Source organism: Ahaetulla prasina, chromosome 5 (assembly GCF_028640845.1).
Source record: "Ahaetulla prasina isolate Xishuangbanna chromosome 5, ASM2864084v1, whole genome shotgun sequence".
NCBI classification, from domain to species: domain Eukaryota; kingdom Metazoa; phylum Chordata; class Lepidosauria; order Squamata; family Colubridae; genus Ahaetulla; species Ahaetulla prasina.
The window spans coordinates 2,605,765-2,629,279 of record NC_080543.1 but is presented as its reverse complement, the minus strand read 5'-3'; the positions used below and the strand labels follow the sequence as shown (position 1 = coordinate 2,629,279).

At 46.2% G+C, this 23,515-nt stretch overlaps 2 protein-coding genes across 3 annotated transcripts; both read right to left on the bottom strand.

Annotated features, from left to right (window-relative positions):
• Positions 1-460: 460 nt before the first annotated feature.
• LOC131199681 (sialidase-3-like) lies at positions 461-7,928 on the bottom strand. The gene is made up of 3 exons (XM_058185707.1): positions 7,767-7,928; positions 4,786-4,991; positions 461-2,826 (listed from the first exon to the last, which is right to left on the bottom strand). Exons 2-3 carry the CDS (start codon positions 4,984-4,986, stop codon positions 1,831-1,833), a joined length of 1,197 nt encoding a protein of 398 aa, XP_058041690.1. The 5' UTR covers positions 4,987-4,991; positions 7,767-7,928; the 3' UTR covers positions 461-1,830.
• A 4,355-nt stretch (positions 7,929-12,283) lies between these two features.
• Positions 12,284-23,250, bottom strand: LOC131199680 (sialidase-3-like). Of its 2 annotated transcripts, none has more exons than XM_058185706.1 (3): positions 22,966-23,250; positions 18,000-18,200; positions 12,284-15,229 (listed from the first exon to the last, which is right to left on the bottom strand). In XM_058185706.1, the coding sequence occupies exons 2-3, from the start codon at positions 18,198-18,200 to the stop codon at positions 14,213-14,215; spliced, it is 1,218 nt and encodes a 405-aa protein (XP_058041689.1). In that variant the 5' UTR covers positions 22,966-23,250; the 3' UTR covers positions 12,284-14,212. The 2 variants fall into 2 exon arrangements, with proteins under 2 accessions (XP_058041689.1, XP_058041688.1); XM_058185705.1 differs by having other exon boundaries at positions 18,000-18,205; positions 22,966-23,249.
• Between the last annotated feature and the right edge of the window lie 265 nt (positions 23,251-23,515).

Genomic DNA, 23,515 nt, shown 5'->3' with positions numbered 1-23,515 from the left:
ATAAATAAAATAAAATAATAAAATATTTGTGCAGCTTTCTGAGATTTGGTGTGTTTCACTCTAACTACACAAACACATAAAATCTCACTGTATATGGCATTTTGTGTGTGTGCAAAGTGTGAAAGTTGGTTTTTGAGCTTTTTGTGGCTGTGTGAGGTTCCTGCTTGTTGCAGGGGCCATTTTGGGTGAAGTGCAGCTGCTTTTACATTGTGTGTGTGAGTCAGTTGTGTTGTGTTGTGTGTGTGTGAAAGTTGGTTTTTGGTACCTTTTGTTTTGTGTACTTTATTATTTTTATTATTTATTGGCCAAATCCACCCGGTCACCTGACCACCAAGCCACACCCACAAATTAAGCCGCGCCCACACAACAGGTAGGGAGAATTTTTAGATTTCACCCCTGACTTAAAGAAAGGACTAGTGACCGTTTTTCACACTTATGACCACTGCAGCATCCCCATGCCCACCCAATCGTCCGGTCCCCACTTGCCTACTTGGCAGCTCGCTGCTTCTTTCAGGCTCGCTCACTTTTCCTGCCTTGCTTCGGCCGCTGCAATCAATTGCATCAGCTAGCAACTCAATCTGCCTGCCTGCAACCCATCTCATCGATGAGCAACTCAATCTGCCTGCCTTGTCCCTTCAATTGGGTAAGTAACTTGGGGGGAGCTTTAAAAAAAAATAGTTAATTGGGGGTTTTTTTAAGGAGTTTTGTTTTTAGACATAGCAATTTAATGTTAAGGAAGTTTTAAATTTAGCTGCTTGTATCTAAAAATATAAATAAAATAAAATAATAAAATATTTGTGCAGCTTTCTGAGATTTGGTGTGTTTCACTCTAACTACACAAACACATAAAATCTCACTGTATATGGCATTTTGTGTGTGTGTGAGTCTGTTGTGTGTGTGCAAAGTGTGAAAGTTGGTTTTTGAGCTTTTTGTGGCACATTTTGGGTGAAGTGCAGCTGCTTTTACATTGTGTGTGTGAGTCAGTTGTGTTGTGTTGTGTGTGTGTGAAAGTTGGTTTTTGGTACCTCTTATTGTTTTGTGCACTTTGTTTATTATTTTTATTATTTTTGGCCACACCCACCCAGTCATCGGACCACCAAGCCACACCCACAAATTAAGCCGCGCCCACACAACAGGTAGGGAGAATTTTTAGATTTCACCCCTGACTTAAAGAAAGGACTAGTGACCGTTTTTCACACTTATGACCACTGCAGCATCCCCATGGTCTCACTTCAGGGAGGCCTGCTAGGCCCAAAACGGGGCGCCTGGGGGAGCGGAGAACATGCATGGGGGGTGGGGAGAACGGGGGGCGGATTGGCCGTGCATGCGCAGGGAGGCGGGGCGTGTGGGGGGGCATTGCATTATGGATGTGGGCACACGCATGTGTGCTATTGCGCATGCACATGTTTTGGGCACTCGAGGAAAAAAAAGTTAGCCATCACTGTCCTATACCATTTCAGACAAGCGACTGTCCAGTCTCGTCTTAAAAGCCTCCAGTGATGGAGCACCTACAACTTCTGGTGGCAAGCTGTTCCACGGGTTAATTGTCCTCACTGTTAGGAAGTTGCTCCTTAATTCCAGGTTGCTTCTCTCTTTGGTGAGTTTCCAACCGTTGCTTCTGGTCCAGCCTTCATTGGCTTTGGAGAATAAGTTGACCCTCCTCTTCTTTGTGGCAAATACTGGACTGCTGCTATCATGTCCCCCCCAGTCCTTCTTTTCTCTAGACTAGCCAAACCCAAATCCTCCAACACATATTTTTGTCTCCAGGCCTTTAATCATTTTAGTTGCTCTTTTTTGCACTTTTTCCAAAGTGGCGCGGCTTGGAGGGAGTTAATTCTTTTCTGCAGTGGATGCATTCCGGGTTTTCAGGAGTTTTGCACCACTGAACAACCGGAAGGCGATCTCTTCGTAGGACGTCGACGCTCCACATTCAAACAAGCAGCCAAAAGAGAGAGGATCTTCCCCTGTGCAAACAGCCAGGTCTGAGTAGCCACTGGGTCCCGTGTTCAAGATCCAGGGCGTCTTCCAGGAATTCTCCTCCAACGGACACGGATTCAAGTAGATGCCCAGATCCGCACGTGTCTTTCGGTTGGTGGGATGGGAGAAGATCAGCCACGATTCGGGGGTCTTTGAAGAGGCTAAAGGAGACTCAGACCCCAGTTGCGGTGAAGGAAAACTTACCACGCTACCTTGACAACCATGGGGTGGTTCCTGCAGATTCCGAGATCGGAAGGGGGCTTCGAAAAGGCACCCACCATCTTTGCTGAAGACCTCCACACGGTATCGGTCATGGCTGCGGGCATTGCAATATAACACTGAGCTATTATTCCGGTCCACCACCTCGGCCATTTGGCACTCCGACGCCAGCAGTGGTTTTTGGAGAAGGTGGCCCTTCAGCCACGTCTTCCCACCACCGTCGCTGTAGAAGGCGAAGGGGTGAGGTTTAGTGCCGCAGCAGAGCGGGCGTCCAAACAGCCGTGTGTGGATGTAATAAGCGTAGGCCGGGACGACCAGCCGCCCGGAGCTCAGCTGCACCCCGTGGCCTGGTCCCACGGCAAACGTGGCCCACTTGTTCATATCCCCTCCAATCACCTTTTCGGTCAAGTCCGTCATTGGGCTCCAGGTGCGTCCACCATCTTTGCTGAAGATGTAGCCCAGCCTGGTGACGTTTTCGCTCCTCCAGATCTGGTGTCTGTTTGTGATGTGGTCGAGAACACAGATGAAGAACAAGAAAATGGTGTCTTCTTTTGCATCGTATACCGGACACGGATTCATGGTGCGATACTTGGGTAGCACGGCGGTCTCCAGAGTCTGCAGGGGACCCCACTAGAGAGAAGATACGAAACGGTCAGATGTGAAATCGTCCCATCCAATCCTGGGACAATCATGTCAGCTTTCTTAGGCAAAGAGAAAGAAAAGACTGGGACCTATTACCGCTCTTTTGCGCTAAACCATGTTCTGTTTTAAACCCAGTTACGCAGCCAAGCCACAGTATTCTAATTCATGCAAGCTCACAGGAGCATCAAGGGCCCCCACAACACAAAGCTATAAGTCACAGTTTGTACACAAGCTGCAGGGTTCTAATTCATGCACAACACTAAGCTACACATCATGGTTTGAATAGCGGCTTGGTATAGGCACTGAGTTAAATCCCTAACACAGGCAGTCCTCGACTTATAACAATTCGTTTAGTGACCGTTCAAAAGTTACAACAGCACTGAAAAAAGTGACATACGACCGTTTTTCAGTTACAAGCTTTGTAGCATCCCCACAATCCTGTGATCAAAATTCAGACATCTGGCGACTGACTCATAGTTATGACGGTTACCGTGTCCCGGGGTCACGTGATCCCCTTTTGCGACCTCCTGACATGCGAAGTCAATGGGGATTCACTTAACAACCGTGTTACGAATTCTAACAACTGCAGTGGTTTGGTTATAGACAGACTATAAAATGGGGCAAAACGCATTTAACAATGATCTCACTCAGCAACCGAGTTGACATTCACAGCCTCATGGCCAAACCTGAGTGTGGGGCACAATATTCTCTTCTCCCATTGATTGATCGGGTCCTGTTTGGGAACCATGAGGACTAGAATCTTCCCCAAAAAAGAAAAAAAATAGAATAGAATGTTTCAGGGGTGAAATCTAAAAATTTCCCCTACCGGTTCTGCGGGCGTGGCTTAATTGGTGGGTGTGGCTTGGTAGTCAGATGACTGGGTGGGCATGGCCAATAACAATAAATAATAAAAATAATAAACAAAGTATAAAAAACAATAAGAGGTACTAAAAACCAACTTTCACACTTTACACACACACAACACAACTGACTCACACACAGTGTAAAAGCAGCTGCACTTCACACAGCCACAAAAAACTCAAAAACCAACTTTCACACTTTACACACACACAACACAACACAACTGACACACACACACACACACACAATACCACATACAGCTTTCTGAGATTTTGTGTGTTTGCGTAGTTAGAGTGAAACGCTACAGAAACACACCAAATGTCAGAAAGCTGCACAAATATTTTATTTTATTATTTTATTTTTTAAGGTTTGTGGACTTCAATTCCCAGAGTTCCTCAGCCAGCAAAGCCAACCAGCATTAGTTGCTCAGTGATGAAACAGATTAGCTAAGAAACTGATTCTGTCTGGTGCTGAAAGTGAAACTGGGGCTTTCGGGCTGGGAAAAAAGCCATGCGTTCGATCAGTAATCCGGTAAGTGCCTTAGAATCTCTTAAAAGGAGGTTTTGTACATGTTTTCTACAGAAAACATGTTTTTTAAGATTCTGCTGATGAGGAACTCAGGTGAGATCGGCAGAGGAGCCTTTAAAAAAAAAAAATTTTTTTTTAAGTTTAAAGGCTCTGCCGATCTCAGCTGAGGGGTGGGATCCTCAAAGGCTTTTTTTTTTACTTTTAAAGGCATGTTTCGGCTGAAGAAAAACCTGCTTTTAAACGTAAAAAAACCCAACCTTCTGCTGATGGTGCGGCTCAGCAGAGGCAGGGGCGGCTGGGCCAGGGATTTTTGCTACCGGTCCTCCGAACTGACAGCCACCATCACTACCAGATTGCACGAGCCGGTCCGAACCGGGAGCATTTCACCCCTGGAATGTTTGCTAGTCTGGTTCAAGCAGTTGTGTGAATGCAGCCATAGTATGACATGGGGCAGAAAGACAATGTATAGGATGCTCTAAATCCACCTGAAAGGTGGGAGGTGAAACGAACAGAGGTAGTGAACTGGGACCCATGGCTACTTTGGGGCTGCAGGGTTACCTTTACGGACAAGCCCTCTTTCTGTCCACGTCGCATGACCAGGAACTTGGCATGTTCGTCGCGGGGTGAGGTGCGCTCCTCCGCAAAGGCCAGGAAGGTAGACTCCGAAGACAGGTAGAGCAGAGCGGGGATGCGGTAAGTGACGCTCCCCTCCTGGCGGAAGACGGTCATCTTCTCAGAGACCCCCAAAGTCTCCGCCATCTTCTCTGGAGACGGGAAAATTCCAGGAGGAGGGAAAAAAAGAGACATTAAACCAAGCCGACATTCCAGCAATGGAATTTTCAGAATGCCCTGTTGAGGAGCTTAAGGTAGGTGGACTTCAACTCCCAGAATTCCCTAGCCAAGGGAATTCTGGGAGTTGAAGTCCACCCATCTTTCAAGTCCCTGAGGTTGAGAAACATGAAGCTAGGCAAAAGAAGGCCACTAAAACAGAAACGGGAGGAACAGGCCCTTCAATGGAAGAAAATAACCTGTAGTTCAGGGTTGCCCCAAAGGTGTTTTTTCAAGAGGCAGCTGGGCTTTCTGGTTCTTCTTTGAAGACCTTTCGCTTCTCATTCAAGAGAAGCAAAACGTCTTCAAAGAAAAAACATCTTGGAGACAACCTCTTGGATGACGGAGAATCTCCATAGACCTGTATAGTCCAGGGATCTCCAACCTTGGTCCCTTTAAGACTTATGGACTTCAACTCCCAAAGTTCCTCAGCCAGCTTTGCTGGCTGAGGGACTCTGGGAGTTGAAGTCCACAAGTCTTAAAGGGACCATGTTTGGAGACCCTGGTATAACCCATCTTTAGCCTTTTTAAGATCGATGGGACTTCAACTCCCGGAATTCTCCCGCCAGCCACGGAATTCTGGGAGTTGAAGTCCACCTATCTTAACGTTGCCAAGGCTGTTCAACATCTGTCTTTTTAATTAATTAATTAATTAATTAATTAATTAATTAATTAATTTTGGTTAAAGCCAGCCCTTTCATTTCAGAAAAGTGCCTTAGTCAGAAATGTATTTATTTTTTTATTATTATTATTTATTCAATTTTTATACCGCCCTTCTCCCGAAGGACTCAGGGCGGTGTACAGCCAAGGTAAAACAAACAGTACAACATACAAATTAAAATACGAATTAAAAAACTTATTACATAATTGGCCTAAAGATTTTAAAACATAAAACTAAAAACCCATTAAAAAATTAATAATAAAAAATTATAAAAATTTAAAAACCAATAAAATTTAAGCCAGCCCCGCTTTATTTATTTATTTATTTAAATAAATTTATTTTAAAATTTCCAGCCTGGCTAACCGTTTTACAATGGGCTTATTCTACGGCTGCCAAGCATTTGTGGCTTCCTTCCTGCGGTGGTGGGGGAGGGGGGAGAGAGAGAGAGAGAGAGGAAGATGGGGGAGGGGCCGTGAACGGCAGCTGCCTATTTATTTATTTATTTATTTATTATTTTATTTATTTTGTCACACAGTATATATAAGTGTAAGCATGAAATGATTGTACAATATATAAGCATATATATAAGTATGAGTCTTCGGAGAAGGGCGGTATAGAAATGTAAATAATAAATAAAATAAATAAATAAATAATAACTATATGAAATTGAATACAACCAAAGGGAACATTAGGACAGGAACGGTAGGCACCGTATGTGCTCTTATGCACGCCCCTTACAAACCTCTTAGGAATGGGGTGAGGTCAATAGTAGAGAGTTTTTGGTTGAAGCTTTGGGGATTTTGGGAAGAGACCACAGAGTCAGGTAGTGTATTCCAAGCATTAACAACTCTGTTACGGAAGTCATATTTTCTGCAGTCAAGATTGGAGCGGTTCACATTAAGCTTAAATCTATTGTGTGCTCATGTATTGTTGCAATTGAAGCTGAAGTGGTCTTCGACAGGAAGGACATTGTAACAGATGATTCTATGAGTTAAACTCAAGTCATGCGGAAGACAGCGTAGTTTTAAATTTTCTAAACCTATTTATTTTTTATAAATAAAAATTTATAATTCTCTAAATCTAAGCCAGGATGCCCTAAATGCAGGCAGGGTTTGGAAAGGGGGATCCCCTTTTCCTTCCAACCAACCATCCATGGAGTGGGGTGGAGAAGGGAGCGATGGTGGGGGGGATGTTTTTCCCCGAAGGCCATCACTCTGCTAAACAAATAATTCCCTCAACACTGTCAAACTATTGACTGAATCTGCACTATTATTAATCTTCTCATCGTTCCCATCACCAATCTCTTTCCACTTATGACTGTATGACTGTAACTTTATTGCTGGCAATCCTTATGATTTATATTGATATATTGGCCATCATTTGTGTTGTAAATGTTGTACCTTGATGAAGGCATCTTTTCTTTTATGCACACTGAGAGCATCTGCACCAAGACAAATTCCTTGTGTGTCCAATCACACTTGGCCTATTCTATTCTATTCTATTCTATTCTATTCTATTCTATTCTATTCTATTCTATTCTATTCTATTCTATGTGTGTTGGGGGGGGAGAATCAGACTCTTGCAATTCTCTGGATTGCTCCTTGTACCTCTCCCTGCCTATCGTACCACGGGGGGCGGGGGGAGGGGGGGAGAGCAGTGCCCTGCACCCCATGTCCACTGAGAGCTTAAGCACCGGTGACAAATTCCTTGTGTGTCCAATCACACTTGGCCAATAAAAAATTCTATTCTATTCTTTTCTATTCTCCTATTTCCTATTCTCTATTCTGTTCTATTCTATTCTACTCTATTTTCCTTTTTCCTATTATTTCCTATTTCCTATTTTATTCTATGGAAGGAGGGCAAAGCAGCTTTCTGCAATTGGGGGCCAGGCTTGCGCCAGGACGCTCCTCCTTAGGGGTTCCCCCTCCCCTTGTTTTTCTCATTCCCCCCCCCCTCCAAGTTTCCCTTTTCCCCCTCCCCAAGACTCCCCCTCCCCCAGGATTGCCCCTCCCCTGGCGTTCCTCCCCCTCCTTCCGCGCCCCTCACTCACAGCGCTGCGGGTTCGCGGTCCCTCCTGCTTGCAAGCGCTCCGCGCGAGGATCGGCAACCCCGGAACTCCCCCGGTCTTCGCCTCCTCCTCCTCCGCCGTCGCCGCTCCTCCTCCGCCAGCCCTGCTCGGCCGGCTTGAGGTGGGACTCCCACGGGGCCCCACCTTCCGGCTCCAGCAACCGCGGAGTTACGGGGAGGAGCAGGGATGGAGGCCGCCCGGGCGCCCGCGGGCGCCAGGCTCCTCTCGCAGCGCATCGCTAAATGGCTTGAGGTTGGGAAAAAAAAAAAAAGGCAAAGCCGGGGCGGGGGCGGGGGGATGGGCAGGGGGATGAGTGGGTGGGCGCAGGGGCAGAAACCCCACCGCTGAGCCGGCCGCTGCTCGTGTACAGTCCACGGTAGCAAAAACTCGGGCGTTTGATGCTCCCTTATGCAACTAATTCGTTTCATTGAAAGGCATCGGGTTTTGCAACCCAGCCGGCCGCTGCTCCTGCAGCAAAAGATCGGCAGTTTGATAAGCTCTTATGCAACAAAGACGTTATATTTTCACTCTGATATTCAAGGCTATAATTCTAATACGAAGCTAACATCAACAACGGCCTTAGAAAAGCACCACAAAGAATGTTCTTTCTGCGCCAACTCAGGAAGCTCAAACTGCCCAAGGAGCTGCTGAGCCAGTTCTACAAAGGAATGATTGAGTCTTTTTTATTTTATTTTGTCACAACAGTATACACAAACATCAACATAAAACAATAACACATCATATAAACATATATATATATAAGCAAAAGTATGCAACAACTATATTAATTTGATATAATAAAGGGAACAATAGGACAGGAACTGTAGGCACTTTTGTGCTCTTATGCACGCCCCTTACAGACCTCTTAGGAATGGGGTGAGGTCAATAGTAGACAGTTTTTGGTTAACTGGGATTTTGGGAAGAGACCACAGAGTCAGGTAGTGTGTTCCAAGCGTTAACAACTCTGTTACAGAAGTCATATTTTCTGCAATCAAGATTGAAGCGGTTAACATTAAGTTTGAATCTATTGTTTGCTCTTGTATTATTGCGATTGAAGCTGAAGTAGTCTTCGACAGGAAGGACATTGCAATAGATGATTCTGTGTGTTAAACACAGGTCTTGTCGGAGTCGGCGGAGTTTTCTAATCCCAGGATTTCAAGTCTGGTGGTATAAGGTATTTTGTTGTTTACAGAGGAGCGGAGAACTCTTCTTGTAAAATATTTCTGGACGCATTCAATTTTATTAATGTCAGAGATGTGGTATGGGTTCCAGTCTGCCATCTGCACCTCCATAACTGTCTGGTTTGATTCTGCAACCCAACAAGACAGACACAGACTTCAGAGGATCATTACAACTGCAGAAAAAACAATGGCTACCAACCTGCCTTCCATTGAGGACCTGTATACTGCACGAATCAAGAAGAGGGCCATGAAAATATTTACAGACCCCTCGCATCCTGGACATAAACTGTTTCAACTCCTACCCTCAAAACGACGCTATAGAGCACTGCACACCAGAACAACTAGACACAAGAACAGTTTTTTCCCGAAGGCCATCACTCTGCTAAACAAATAATTCCCTCAACACTGTCAAACTATTTACTAAGTCTATACTACTATTAATCTTCTCATTGTTCCCATCACCCATCTCCTCCCATGTATGATTGTATAACTTTGTTGCTTGTATCCTTATGATTTATATTGATATTGTTTCCTGATTGCTTTCTGCACCAACTCAGGAAGCTCAAACTGCCCAAGGAGCTGCTGATTCAGTTCTACAGAGGAATTATTGAGTCTGCCATTTGCACCTCTATAACTGTCTGGTTCGATTCTGCAACCCAACAAGACAGACACAGACTTCAGAGGATAATTAGAATTGCAGAAAAAATAATTGCTACCAACCTGTCTTCCATTGAGGACCTGTATATTGCACGAATCAAGAAGAGGGCCGTGAAAATATTTACAGACCCCTCGCATCCTGGACATAAACTGTTTCAACTACTACCCTCAAAACGACGCTCTAGAGCACTGCACACCAGAACAACTAGACACAAGAACAATTTTTTCCCGAAGGCCATCACTCTGCTAAACAAATATTTCCCTCAACACTGTCAAACTATTTACTAAATCTGCACTACTATTAATCTTCTCATCGTTCCTATCACCAATCTCTTTCCACTTATGACTGTATGACTGTAACTTTGCTGCTGGCAATCCTTATGATTTATATTGATATATTGACCATCATTTGTGTTGTAAATATTGTACCTTGATGAACGTATCTTTTCTTTTATGTACACTGAGCGCATATGCACCAAAGACAAATTCCTTGTGTGTCCAGTCACACTTGGCCAATAAAGAATTCTATTCTATTCTATTCTATTTTATTCTATTCTATTCTATTCGTACCCTATGACTATCGTTAAGTGTTGTACCTTATGATTCTTGACGAATTTATCTTTTCTTTTATGTACACTGAGAGCATATGCACCAAGACAAATTCCTTGTGTGTCCAATCACACTTGGCCAATAAAGAATTTCATTCTATTCTATTCTACTTTTAAAAGCATTTTTTACATCCTATTCGACCGAATAATTTATTTATATTTATGTTTATATGGATTGTTTCCTGATTGCTTATTTGTACCCTATGACTATCATTAAGTGTTGTAACTTATGATTCTTGATGAAGGTATCTTTTCTTTTATGTACACTGAGAGCATATGCACCAAGACAAATTCCTTGTGTGTCCAGTCACACTTGGCCAATAAAGAATTCTATTCTATCCTATCCTATCCTATCCTATCCTATCCTATCCTATCCTATCCTATCCTATCCTATCCTATGAAAAGGTTTTCCTGGGGGGTGGGGCTGCCAAGCGCTTTGAGAGCAGCACATTCTGCATGCCTGCATCATAGACACGTGTGCCAGACCGACACGTAGACGCAGATGCATCCAAGGAAGGGCGCTGTGGTTAGCAAAAGTAGAGGCCTTTCACAGAATGCAGCTCTATGGAAAGAGAAAGCTCACTTGTTGCCCCCTTGTGGTCGCTCGATGTGCTGCAGTGCTGAGCCTGCTACTGGCAGTCCTCGACCTACGACCTCAACTGAGCCCAAATTTTTCTGTCCTTAAGTGAGATGTTTAAGTGAGCTTTTCCCCATTTTAAGACCTTTCTTCTTAAGGAAATCACTGCAGCGGTTAAGTTAGCATCATGGCGGTTACATGAATCTGACTTCCTCGTCGACTTCGCTTGGCAGGCCGCAAAAGGGGATCGCGGACACTGCGACCGCCATAAATGTGAGTCAGTTGCCGGTTTAGCTCACGCTGGTAAAGCCTGTTATTAAGAACACAGCAGCCTGCAATTACTGCAGGTTCGAGCCCGGCCCAAGGTTGACTCAGCCTTCCATCCTTTATAAGGTAGGTAAAATGAGGACCCAGATTGTTGGGGGGGCAATAAGTTGACTTTGTAAAAATATACAAATAGAATGAGACTATTGCCTTATACACTGTAAGCCGCCCTGAGTCTTCGGAGAAGGGCGGGGTATAAATGTAAACAAAAAAAAAAAAAAAGTGTCTGAATTTTGATCATATAACCATGGGGATGCTGCAATGGTCGTAAGTTCGAAAAGCGGACATAAGGTACGGTTTCAGTGCTGTTGTTATTTGGAAAACAGTCACTAAATGAACTGCCGTAAATTGATGGATGCCAAGAGCTTGAATTCTGATCATGTGACCATAGGGATGCTGTGACCGTGGGATGCTGGTCGTAAGTGCGAGGGCTGGTCATAAGTCACTATTTTTAGTGCTGATGCAGTTTTGAACAAATCAAACGAACAAAACTTTATTAACTATATTTTCCGTTTGACTGGAATATTCTTTTTAAAAAAATGTCTCTAAATTTAAAAATATGATGTTAACAGCTGATAACTAAGAACAAACAATTAAAGATTCAGAAATATTTCTCCTAATGAGGTGTCGCCTTTTTCCATTACTGTTTATTTTGGTCTTTGAAATGCTATTTATTGCCCTTTGCACAAATAGCAATAGCACTTAGATGATCATATCTGGAACGCAGAGGGTGACAATATTAACTAAATTTATTTGTTGATGACGTGACATAACCTTTCACAATGCAACACATTTTTCTTCTTTTAAGAGAAAACTTTGCACTTGGCCAATAAATAATTCCAATTCAAAAATTTGCACGTGTGTCTGGCTTAAATGTTGTCCCCAAAACTTGGGTCTTAGCTTGGCGTCGAAGCCGATGAGTCACCAAACACAAGGTGTGATACAAGAATATACTTTTATTTTTTTATTTTGGTACCAAGATATAAGGACCCTGGCTTTAAAAGCTGCCAAGGCCCTGATTACAATCTTACAGCAATTCTTATAGTCAAAGCATGGGTCCAATACATTTTGTGGGAAGTGCACCCCAAAGGGCAGTGCCAGGAACCATTAAAGCAATGCCAAAAGATGTAAGCCAGCCCTTCCCCTTTAAGAAAACCAAGCAGCACCAGCTGAAAGGAAAACTCAGAGCAGCAGTGCTAAGGGCTGTTACAAAAGTAACAAAAGCTGACTACAGAAACACTTAAGTAGAGCCATTAAAATAAGGGGAATCAGGCTAAAAATAAACTCCCTTCTTCCTGCTTCCCTGACAGGAGTAATTCCTAGGACAGGAAAAACAGAAGACCTGGGACCAAGATTAATCCAGAAAAACAAAACACAGAGCAATCAGAAACACATCAATCAACACTCTGGAGCAGGGGTCTCCAACCTCGGTCCCTTTAAGACTTGCGGACTTCAACTCCCAGAGTCCCTCAGCCAGCAAAGCTGGCTGAGGAACTCTGGGAGTTGAAGTCCACAAGTCTTAAAGGGACCAAGGTTGGAAACCCCTGCTCTGGAGAGCTGTGTCACTTTTTGCTTCTTGCCTTCCTACATTAAAAAAATTCCACTTTCTGGCAGCTGGCTTCTGCATCTATTTCTTCTCGGCGTCTGTGGTGTGTCCCAGCTGGGAACAAAACCCGGAGTTTTTCTTGCAACAACCCCTTCGCCCTTCCCCTAATAATCCATGCATAACATATAATATTGATTGGTTATCTGGATTTCAGCTCCCTAAAACTGTTTACGCTTGCTATGCAAAGTAGCTCAGTGTTACTAGCTAAGTGTCACGTGGATATCTCCACATATGAACCTTCCTCTCTGACCCCCAAGGCCTTATCTGTACATACATTCCATCATCTGATCCTTCGTAAGGAGTCAAAACCCTGCCAAGATTTCCATTCGTACAACACCCCACAAGCAAACATATATTTCCAATATATTTAGAACCCCTCCCCTTGGCCACAAATGTTGTATATATTTAAGGATATACTCAGGGGTGAAATTTAGCCAGTTCTAGCCGGCTTGGGCGAACCGGTAGCGGCGGCTTTGGGAGGCTCCGCCCATCTGCACGGATGTCATGACGTCTCTTTTTTGCGACGATTTCAGCCTCTGCGCATGCGCAGAAGGCTTTGCGCATGCGTGGACGACAGGGCGTGCACCAATGGTGGGCAGCCAATCAGGATACTCTTCCTGTGCGCCAGAAAATTCAAAGCTCAGATAGGGCAAAAACCAAGGCGCACTCAGTATCTTGTCTCTGTTTCTGTTCAGGAACTCCAACCATGTGAACCTGTCCACCATTAAACCTCTTTTCAAGCAGTTTCCATGTTTCCAGTCTCTTTTCCCCCCACTTGGAACTGAACTCAGAAATGTGTTGGACATTTCTTCCAACACAACCACAAGTCCTCCACTTATGACCACAATTGTACCGGACATTTCTGCTGCTCAGTGAGACGGTTAAGTCAACCTGGGGAGGGTGAAAAACAGGCCTACCGGACCCACCCAAAGTCGGGAAACGGGCAGTTTCTGGCCTCCGGAGGCCCTCCGGGTGGTGGTGGCGGAGGCCATTTTTGCCCTCCCCAGCCTCCAGGAAAGCTTCTGGATCCTGGGGAGGGCGAAAAACAGGCCTACCGGGCCCACTGGAAGTCAGGAAACGGGCCATTTCTGGCCTCCGGAGTGGTGGGGGAGGCGTTTTTGCTCCCCGGAGGCTTCAGGTAGGCCTGCTAGGTCCAAAACAGGGTGCGCATGCGTGGGGAAGTGTGGGAGGGGTCGCATGCACATGCATGGGGGGCAGGACACATGGGGGCATTGAATTATGGGTGTTGAAGTCCACAAGGCTTCAAGTTGCCAAGGTTTGAGACACCTGGACTAGAAGACCTCCAAGGTCCTTTCCCAACTCTGTGACTGTTAGAATGAAAAGCCAGCAGCTTAATACACAAGATATAACACGAGGAACCGCCTGTGGGAACTTCACAGCCCGATGCCAAGCGCAGAACCACCCTCAGATTTTGGCGAGCGTTGAAGGAGATGCGGCCTCAGAGTGACTGTCCCTCACATTTCCACATTTCTCAGGAGCTCATGGTAAGAGAAGAGGTGAAACGTGATGTACTCGTATTCCTTGGACTCTCCACACTCAAACAAGCAACCGAAGGCGAGTGGTTCCCCATCTTCACAAACAGCCAGGTCTGAGTACCCACTGGGTCCCTTATTTAAGACCCAAGGGGTCGTCCACCTGCTCTGCTCCATTGGGGAAGGATTCAGGTAGATCCCCAGATCCATCCGCTTCGTCCTGCTGGTGGGATGGGAGAACATCAACCATGATTTGGGACATCCGGGTGAAGCAGACGATGGAGGCGAGTCCGTCTGAGATGTTGACCCGTTGGGGTCCTTCTTTTGGCCCGGGTCCGAGGGAAAGAAACTCACAACGCTTCCTTGACACCCGAAGGGCAGTTCAAACAACTGTTTGCAAAGGGCGTGATCTGAAAACCGGTGCCCATCATCCGGACTGTAGGCCTCCGCTCGGAATTTGTGCAAACTTCGGGCGTTGCAATACAACACCTGCCTGTTGTCGTGGCAGGTGACTTCGGCCATCTGGCACTCGGTGGTCTTCAAGGCTTTGAGGAGCTCGCTCCGAGACCAGGTTTGTCCCCCGTCGTCGCTGTAGAAGCTGAAGCAATGGGGTTTGATCCACCACGGGAAGGAGTACCCAAACCACGACTTGTGGACGTAGTAGGCGTAAGCTGGGATCACCAGGCGCCCCGATCTCAGCTGCACCCCGTGGCCTGGTCCCACGGCAAAGGTCGCCCACTTCTTCACCTCCTCGTCACCCATCACCTGCTCGGTCAGATCGGTCATTGAGCTCCAGGTGCGGCTGCCATCTTGGCTGGAGATGTAGCCCAGCCGGGCGGCGTTTCTCCTCGTCCTCAGCTGATGCTGTTCCGAAATGCCGTCCCTGACGCAGATGAAGAAGAGGAAGATGACGTCGTTCTTCTTGTCATAAACCGGGCACGGGTTCATGGTCCGATGGTTGGGCAGCCCAGCTGTCTTCAAACGGATGAAAGGGCCCCACTAGGACAAAATAAATCTGAATTAAGAACTGGATATGTCCGGTCTAATGGAGAGAAGAACTGGCCACCTTCCAATTTCCAAGGTCCCTTCCAACTCTGTTATTCTGTTGTTGTTTTTTTTATCAAGGAAAGATCCAACCCAGAATTAAGGAGAAATTTCCTGACACTGAGAACAATTAACCAGCGGAACGACTTGCCACCGGAAGTAGTGACTGCTCTAACACTGGAAGTTTTTAAGAAGAGATTGGACAACCATTTGTCTGAAATGGAAGAGGGTTTCCTGCATTGAGCAGGGGGTTGGACTAGAACAGGGGTCTCCAACCTTTTGGACCTCAGGGACCACTAAATTCATAATTTTAAATCCCACGGACCACTAATATGATCTGCCTAATGAGCGGCTGGGTGGGCGTGGCTTGGTGGTCATGTGACTGGATGGGGATGGCCAACTCGATGTCACTCACGTCAAGGGGCACCTCCCTAGCCTCTACTCACCCCCTCCCCTCCCAGCCCCTCCTCGCCTGCCCGCCCGGGCTCCTTAGGGCCCCAGCAGGAAGCAGTTGTTGGAGCTAAGCAGCCACCACGAGAAAGAGTTGGCAAAACAGCTCAGTTCAAATTGGATCTGGCCGAGAAAGGAGGCTCAGCAGAAACACCTCACTGAGGACTAGGAGCATAGGCTTTCCAAGCAGAGGGAAGACCTGTGGGAGTGCAAGGCCAGGTACCGGCGCCTGGGCTGAGATGGTCAGCCAGTTCCAGGCCATGATGCAGTCCCACTGGAACGAGGCCCTCCGGCTCTTCATCACCAGCGGCTCTTCCCTCCAGCCTTCACCCAAAGCCCCCCACCAGGAGGCTGAAGCAGACCCCGAGTCGGAATTTCTGCCCCCCTCTGACCTATACAAAAAGACCCCAAAGCGGGAGACTCTGTGCAGCAACACAAACATTCATTGCACGGGGCCGTAGTTTGAGGACCCCTGATTGAGTGCAATATAAAAAATGCAAATCATTTTTCTGAGGACCACCAACATTTTCTCACGACCACCAGTTGCTGACCGCTGGACTAGAAGACCTCTGAGGTCCCTTCCAACTCTGTTATTCTATACTCTGGAAAGTCCATTGATCAGGGCTTCTGAATCTGGGCCCCTGAGACCCCGAAGATAAGTTTCAGGGGGTCTGAGATCTTGGATGGAGGGAAAAGGGGTTACAACTTTATTCCTGTATATATTTCTATCCCATATTCGTTGTTACTAAATACAGATAGTTCTCAACGTAAGACCAACATTTTTGTTGTTAAGTGAGACATTTGTTAAGTGAGGTTTGCTCCATTTTACGTCCTTTCTTGCCGCAGACGTTAAGTGAATCCCTGCCATTAATGTAGTAACAACACGGCTGTTAAGCAAATCTGGCTTCCCCATGGATTTTGCTTCTCTGTGGGGATCCCAGATTCGCTTAACGGATTTCCTTAACGAAGCTAAAATGGGGCAAAGCTCACATAAGTCTTGCTTAGTAACGGGAATTTGGAGCTCAACTGTGGTCGCAGTATGGGCAAAGGATTTTGGCTGAACAAGGCAAATGACTAAAAAAAAAAGAGGATGCAGTGGCTCAGTGGCTAAGATGCTGAGCTTGTCGATCGAAAGGTTGGCAGTTCAGCGGTTCGAATCCCTAGTGCTGCCGTGTAACGGGGTGAGCTCCCGTTCCTTGTCCCAGCTTCTGCCAACCTAGCAGTTCGAAAGCAGGTAAAAAATGCAGGTAGAAAAATAGGGACCACCTTTGGTGGGAAGGTCACAGCGTTCCATGCGCCTTTGGCGTTGAGTCATGCCGGCCACATGACCACAGAGACGTCTTCGGACAATGCTGGTGCTCTTCGGCTTTGAAACGGAGAAGAGCACCGCCCACAGAGACGGGAACGACTAGCATGTATATGCAAGGGTAACCTTTACCTTTACCTTAAATGGCAAAACATGAAAGCCAGCTTGATGATTTTGGACCAATCATCAGGAGATGGTGAGTTCTAGTTCTGCTCTAAGAATGAAAGCCAGCTGGGTGATTTTGGGCCAATCACCAGGAGACGGTGAGTTCTAGTTCTGCTTTAAGAATGAAAGCCAGCTGGGTGATTTTGGGCCAGTCACCAGGAGATGGTGAGTTCTAGTTCTGCTTTAAGAATGAAAGCCGGCTGGGTGATTTTGGGCCAATCACCAGGAGATGGTGAGTTCTAGTTCTGCTCTAAGAATGAAAGCCGGCTGGGAGATTTTGGGCCAATAACCAGGAGATGGTGAGTTCTAGTTCTGCTCTAAGAATGAAAGCCGGCTGAATGATTTTGGGCCAATCACCAGGAGACGGTGAGTTCTAGTTCTGCTTTAAGAATGAAAGCCAGCTGGGTGATTTTGGGCCAATCACCAGAAGATGGTGAGTTCTAGTTCTGCTTTAAGAATGAAAGGCGGCTGGGTGATTTTGGGCCAATCACCAGGCAACGGTGAGTTCTAGTTCTGCTTTAAGAATGAAAGGCGGCTGGGTGATTTTGGGCCAATCACCAGTCTGGTGATAAGTTCAAAGTCAACCAGCTGGCTTTCCTGCCGAAGGCAGGACTAGAACTCACTGTCTCCTAACTTAACAACTGCAACGATTCCCTTAACAACGGTGGCTTTCTGGCCATAAAAACGGAACTTAACCAATGTTTCCCTTAGCGACAGAAAATTTGGGCTCCGTTGTGGTCGTAGGTCGAGGACTACCTATACAGATTTGGAAGACCACGGCTACTTTTGGGGCTGCAGTGTTACCTTAACGGACAGGCCCTCTTTGAATCCACGTCGCATCACCAGGCCCTTGGCGTGTTCGTCCCGCGGTGAGGAACGTTCCTCCACAAAAGCCAGGAAGGTGGTCTCCACGGGCCAGTAGATCAGAGCAGGGATGCGGTAAGTGACGTCCCCTTTCTTGTTGAAGAGGAACATCTTCACGGAGTCCCCCGGAGCCTCAGCCATCTTCTCTGGAGACCGGGACATTCCAGGAGGAAGAAAAAGTCATAAGTGGAAGGATCAGACCCAAGTCACTTTTTCTTTTTGTCTCGAGATAACTTTGAAGAGTCGCTAAACGAATTGGTTGTTAGTCAAGGACTCACTGCACACTTGAAAGATATAAACTGTGGATACTTGTGACTTTTAACAAAATCTAAATGCAGAATCACAAGGCTGCTGGGTGCAGGAGACCTCGAAGCATGGAAGCAAAGAGTTGGAGGAAATCCTGAATTAATCTCGGGTGGCTTTAAAGCAATTTTCTAAAGTTGGCAACTTTAAAATGGGTAGATTTTAAGCTCCCAGAATCTCCCAGCCAGCATGTATGAAGCAACTCCCAGAATTCCGCAGCCAAAATAGTTGGGACTGTAATTCCCAGAATCCCCCAGCCAGCATGGATAGACTTCAACTCCCAGAATCCCCCAGCCAGCATGGATAGACTTCAACTCCCAGAATCCCCCAGCCAGCATGGATAAACTTCAACTCCCAGAATCCCCCAGCCAGCATGGATAGACTTCAACTCCCAGAATCCCCCAGCCAGCATGGATAGACTTCAACTCCCAGAATTCCCCAGCCAGCATGTATGAACTAACTCCCAGAATTCCCCTAGCCAACCCATATAGAATAGAACAGAATAGTTTATTGGCCAAGTGTGATCAGACCAGGGGTAAAATCCAGCAGGTTCTGGAGAACCGGTAACGGAAATTTTGAGTAGTTCGGAGAGCTGGCAAATACCACCTCTGGCTTGTCCCAGAGTGGGGTGGGAATGGAGATTTTGCAATATCCTTCCCCTGCCACGCCCACCAAGCCACGCCCACAGAACCGGTAGTAAAAAATTTTTTTTGGGATTTCACCACTGGATCAAACCCACAAGAAATCTGTCCCTGGTGCACCAACTCTCAGGGTATGTACAAACAGCAAAGTGATACGTCCGTAGATCCTAAATTTTAACGATACAGTCATAAATCCTGAGATACAAACCAAGTGGATGAATCATAATATATCCATGGGAAGAAAGGGAGTAGGAAAAATGAGAAGATGAAAAGAAAAGGTGAGAACAGCAATATACGTAGCCCTACTACACGGGTAAGTATCTTTAGGCTTAAGACAGTGGTGTGGGAATTAGGTATTCAGCAGAGTGACGGCACAGGGATGGGGGGGAGGGGAAACTATGTTTGTGTCTAATTGTCTTGGCACTCAATGCTCTTCATTGCAGGCTGCATCAGGGTTGTGTTTGACCTCGGTGGGGGCGCAGGGTGTGTGTGGTCAAGGTGGGCATGGCCAGCTCGACATCACTCATGCCGGGGGCGCCTGTAGTGGTTCGAGCGCTCTGCCAGTGAAAACGGGCTCCTGAGGTCCGTTTCCAGCTGCGGCGGCCTCCTGCAATCCTCTGCCAGCAAAAACAGGCTCCCGAGCTCCGTTTCCGGCTGCGACGGCCTCCTGCAACCCTCTGCCAGCAAAAACGGAGCTCGGGAGGCCACACGCGGCCCTCCCGAGCTCCGTTTTTGCTGGCAAAGGGTTGCAGGAGGCCGTCGCAGCCGGAAACGGAGCTCGGGAGCCTGATTTTGCTGGCAGAGGATTGCAGGAGGCCGTCTCAGCCGGAAATGGAGCTCAGGAGCCTGTTTTTGCTGGCAGAGGCACCGTGGGCCGGTCCCTCACTGTTTCCAGGGTAGCTCCATGGGCCAAAGCTAAGCACCCTACAGGCCAGATCCGGCCCGTGGGCCTTGAGTTTGAGACCCCTGCTCTATAGTGGCATCCTGAGGTGGGGAGGAGGTGAAACAGTTTATGTCCCGGATGCGAAAGGCCTGTAGATATTTCCTCAGCCCTCTTTCTGGCTCATGCAGTATACAGCACTTAGCGTATTTTTCGGCGTATAAGACGCACCAACTTTTTTGGGTGAGGAAAACAAGAAAAAGACGTCTGCCTCTGCCTCCCAGCAATTTTGTCTCGTGTTGTCTGTTTTACTTTCATTTTCATTTTTAGCATAGTTTGATTTGCACAAGAAAAAAAAATCTGACTCCCAGCAATTTACCTCCTTGCAGCAAGCAGCAGAGGCCCGCGCAAGCAATAGGTCATGGCCATCCCTGCAGCGTGAAACAGCTGAGAGTCGGGAGGCTGAAGGACAATCAGCTTGACAATCAGCAGAAAAAATAATGGCTACCAACCTGCCTTCCATTGAGGACCTGTATACTGCACGAATCAAGAAGAGGGCCGTGAAAATATTTGCAGATCCCTCGCATCCTGGACATGAACTGTTTCAACTCCTACCCTCAAAACGACGCTATAGAGCACTGCACACCAGAACAACTAGACACAAGAACAGTTTTTTCCCGAAGGCCGTCACTCTGCTAAACAAATAATTCCCTCAATACTGTCAGACTATTTACTGAATCTGCAGTAATTAATTTAATTTAATTAATTTAATTAATCGTTTCATAGTTCCCATCACCAATCTCTTTCCACTTATGACTGTATGACTATAACTTGTTGCTGGCAATCCTTATGATTTATATTGATATATTGACCACCAATTGTGTTGTAAATGTTGTACCTTGATGAAGGTATCTTTTCTTTTATGTACACTGAGAGCATATGCACCAAGACAAATTCCTTGTGTGTCCAATCACACTTGGCCAATAAAATTCTATTCTATTCTATTCTATTCTTGTGCTAATCAGGCTGTGCTGAAGCTGTAACGGGCTGCTTGCTGTTTGCTGCAAGGAGGTAAATTGCTGGGAGGCAGAAGCCAAAGGATGGGGGCCAGTGGACGGGAGGGGCTATATTCAGTTTATAAGATGCACTCAAATTCCCCCCCCCCCATTTTAGGGGGGGAAAAAGGTGTGTCTTATACTCCGAAAAATACAGGATCCTCAATGGAAGGCAAGACTTTTTGCAATTTTTTTTCCCTGCAGTCCTAACCATCCGTTGAAGGGGGATGCAGTGGCTCAGGGGCTAGGACGTTGAGTTTGTAGATCGAAAGATCAGCAGCTCGGCGGTTCGAATCCCTAGTGCCGCCGTGTAACGGGGTGAGCTCCCGTGACTTGTCCCAGCTTCTGCCAACCTAGCAGTTTCGAAAGCAGGTAAAAAATGCAAGTAGAAAAAATAGGGACCACCTTTGGTGGGAAGGGAACAGCGTTCCGTGCGCCTTTGGGGTTGAGTCATGCCGGCCACATGACCACGGAGACGTCTTTGGACAGCGCTGGCTCTTTGGCCTTGAAACAGAGATGAGCACTGCCCCCTAGAGTCGGGAACGACTAGCACGTATGTGCGAGGGGAACCTTTACCTTTACCTTTTAACCATCCGTTGAAGTCTGTCCTTGCCCTGTTTGGTTGCTGGGCCAAACCAGAGAGTTTATTTAGGTGCCAATGACAGACTCAATAATTCCTCTGTAGAAGGAATTATACAAGTAGAATTGTATAACAACGGCTCCTTGGGAAGCCTGAGCTTTCTGAGTTGGCGCAGGAAGAACATTTTTTGTGGTTTTTAAAATTACATCAATGAAACTTGAAGGCCTCTGCTGATGATGCCCCGTTGACTACCTCCCATCTATATCACGGGTTTTGTAATTTTGTTAACTAACATAGTTACTTTGTATTTTAATCTGATTTACATTCTTTTAAAGTAATGTTTGGATTTACGAGCTTTTAACATTCCTAAACTGATAAACAAGCTGGAGACGAGCTCCAGAGCAGGCAAATTTGTTAGTACAAACTTGGGGTCTGGTTTATCTCTTTCGTGAACCCTAAACCACCTTTCTCCTGTAGGAAGTTAGCACCCACCCCTCTCCTAGACCAGGGGTCTGCAAACTTGGCTCTTTTAAGACTTTGTGGGCTTCAACTCCCAAAGTTCCTCAGCCAGCAAAGCTTTTAAACTTTGGTTGCTGGGCCAAACCAGAGAGTTTATTTAGATGCCAATGAAAAGACTCGATAATTCTTTTAAGACTTGTGGACTTTTAAGACTTGTAGACTTCACAAGACTGTTGTAAATCGAGGACTACCTGAAGGTCCCCCAAGTCACTTAAATGCAAAATATTAGGGAAAAAAGGGCTTATTTGGGGACTCAAAAGAGGCGGGTCGCTGGGTGGTGACCAGTCCCCAGCTGGTTGTTCTTTTTTCTTTTTTTTAGGTTTAAAGAGTTTTTTATTAAACATAAAAAAATCAATATCGGCCTAAACAGTGTGTTGTCTAGTTACAATTAGTGTTAAGAAGTAATAATCATAATAATATTTGTAACATTAATAACATATTATTAATAAATTAATATTAATTATTAAATTAATAATTAATTAAAATTAATATTAATCTAATAATAAATAACATTATTAAAATACATTATTATTTGCTTATCCAGTATAGTGAACCTTCCTTATGTAATTGGTCATTCTCTTATACATTTAAGTTTCTAACTGCTGTTTCTGCTAGTTAGCCATTGATTAAAAAAAATGCCCTGTTAAAAACTATTCCGTTTCTTCCTTCTCCTTAATTTTTAGTGCTAATCTATCCATTTCTGCACCTTACATTTTCCTCTGTAGGGATCTCTTCGATTTTCCCACCGTTGTGCAAACCCAATTCTAGCTGGGTAAAAGTGGGTCTGTTTAAAATTAGATCGCTGGGTGGTGGCCGCTCCCCAGCTGGTTCTGTCAACCTCCACGGCTCCGAGGGCCTCATTTCCACTGGGGAGGAAGCCCACCCTTCGGCACCCACTCCCCGACCCTTTTGGTGGGGTGCCACTCACCGGCCAGCGGAGCTCAAGACGAGCCTGGCAGCGGGCGGGGGCTCTTGCAGGCAGGAAAGCGGATTTGCAACGCGGAGCAACAGGCGAGGCGGTTGCAAAGGCGAAGCGGCCGGCCGAGCGAGCGTGGGGAGTGGCTGAGGCGTGGATCCAATTGCGGAGGGTCCCGACTGACCCCCAGCCAGGCTGGGGCGTTGCAAAAGGCTCCGAAATACTGCTAAGTCACGAGGTGCTCGCGGGCGCCCCCGGCACGGCGCTGGTCACGGCACAGCGATCGGGTTGCAGAAGGTCGAGCCTTCCCTCGGAGCGCTGCCCCCGGCCACGCCCATTTAACCCTTTATCTCCCTTCCTTCTCTCCCTCGGGAATCGGCAAAGAATAGAATAGAATAGAATAGAATAGAATTTTTTATTGGCCAAGTGTGATTGGACACACAAGGAATTTGTCTTGGTGCATAAGCTCTCAGTGTACATAAAAGAAAAGATACCTTCATCAAGGTACAACACTTAATGATGGTCATAGAATAGAATAGAATAGAATAGAATAGAATAGAAT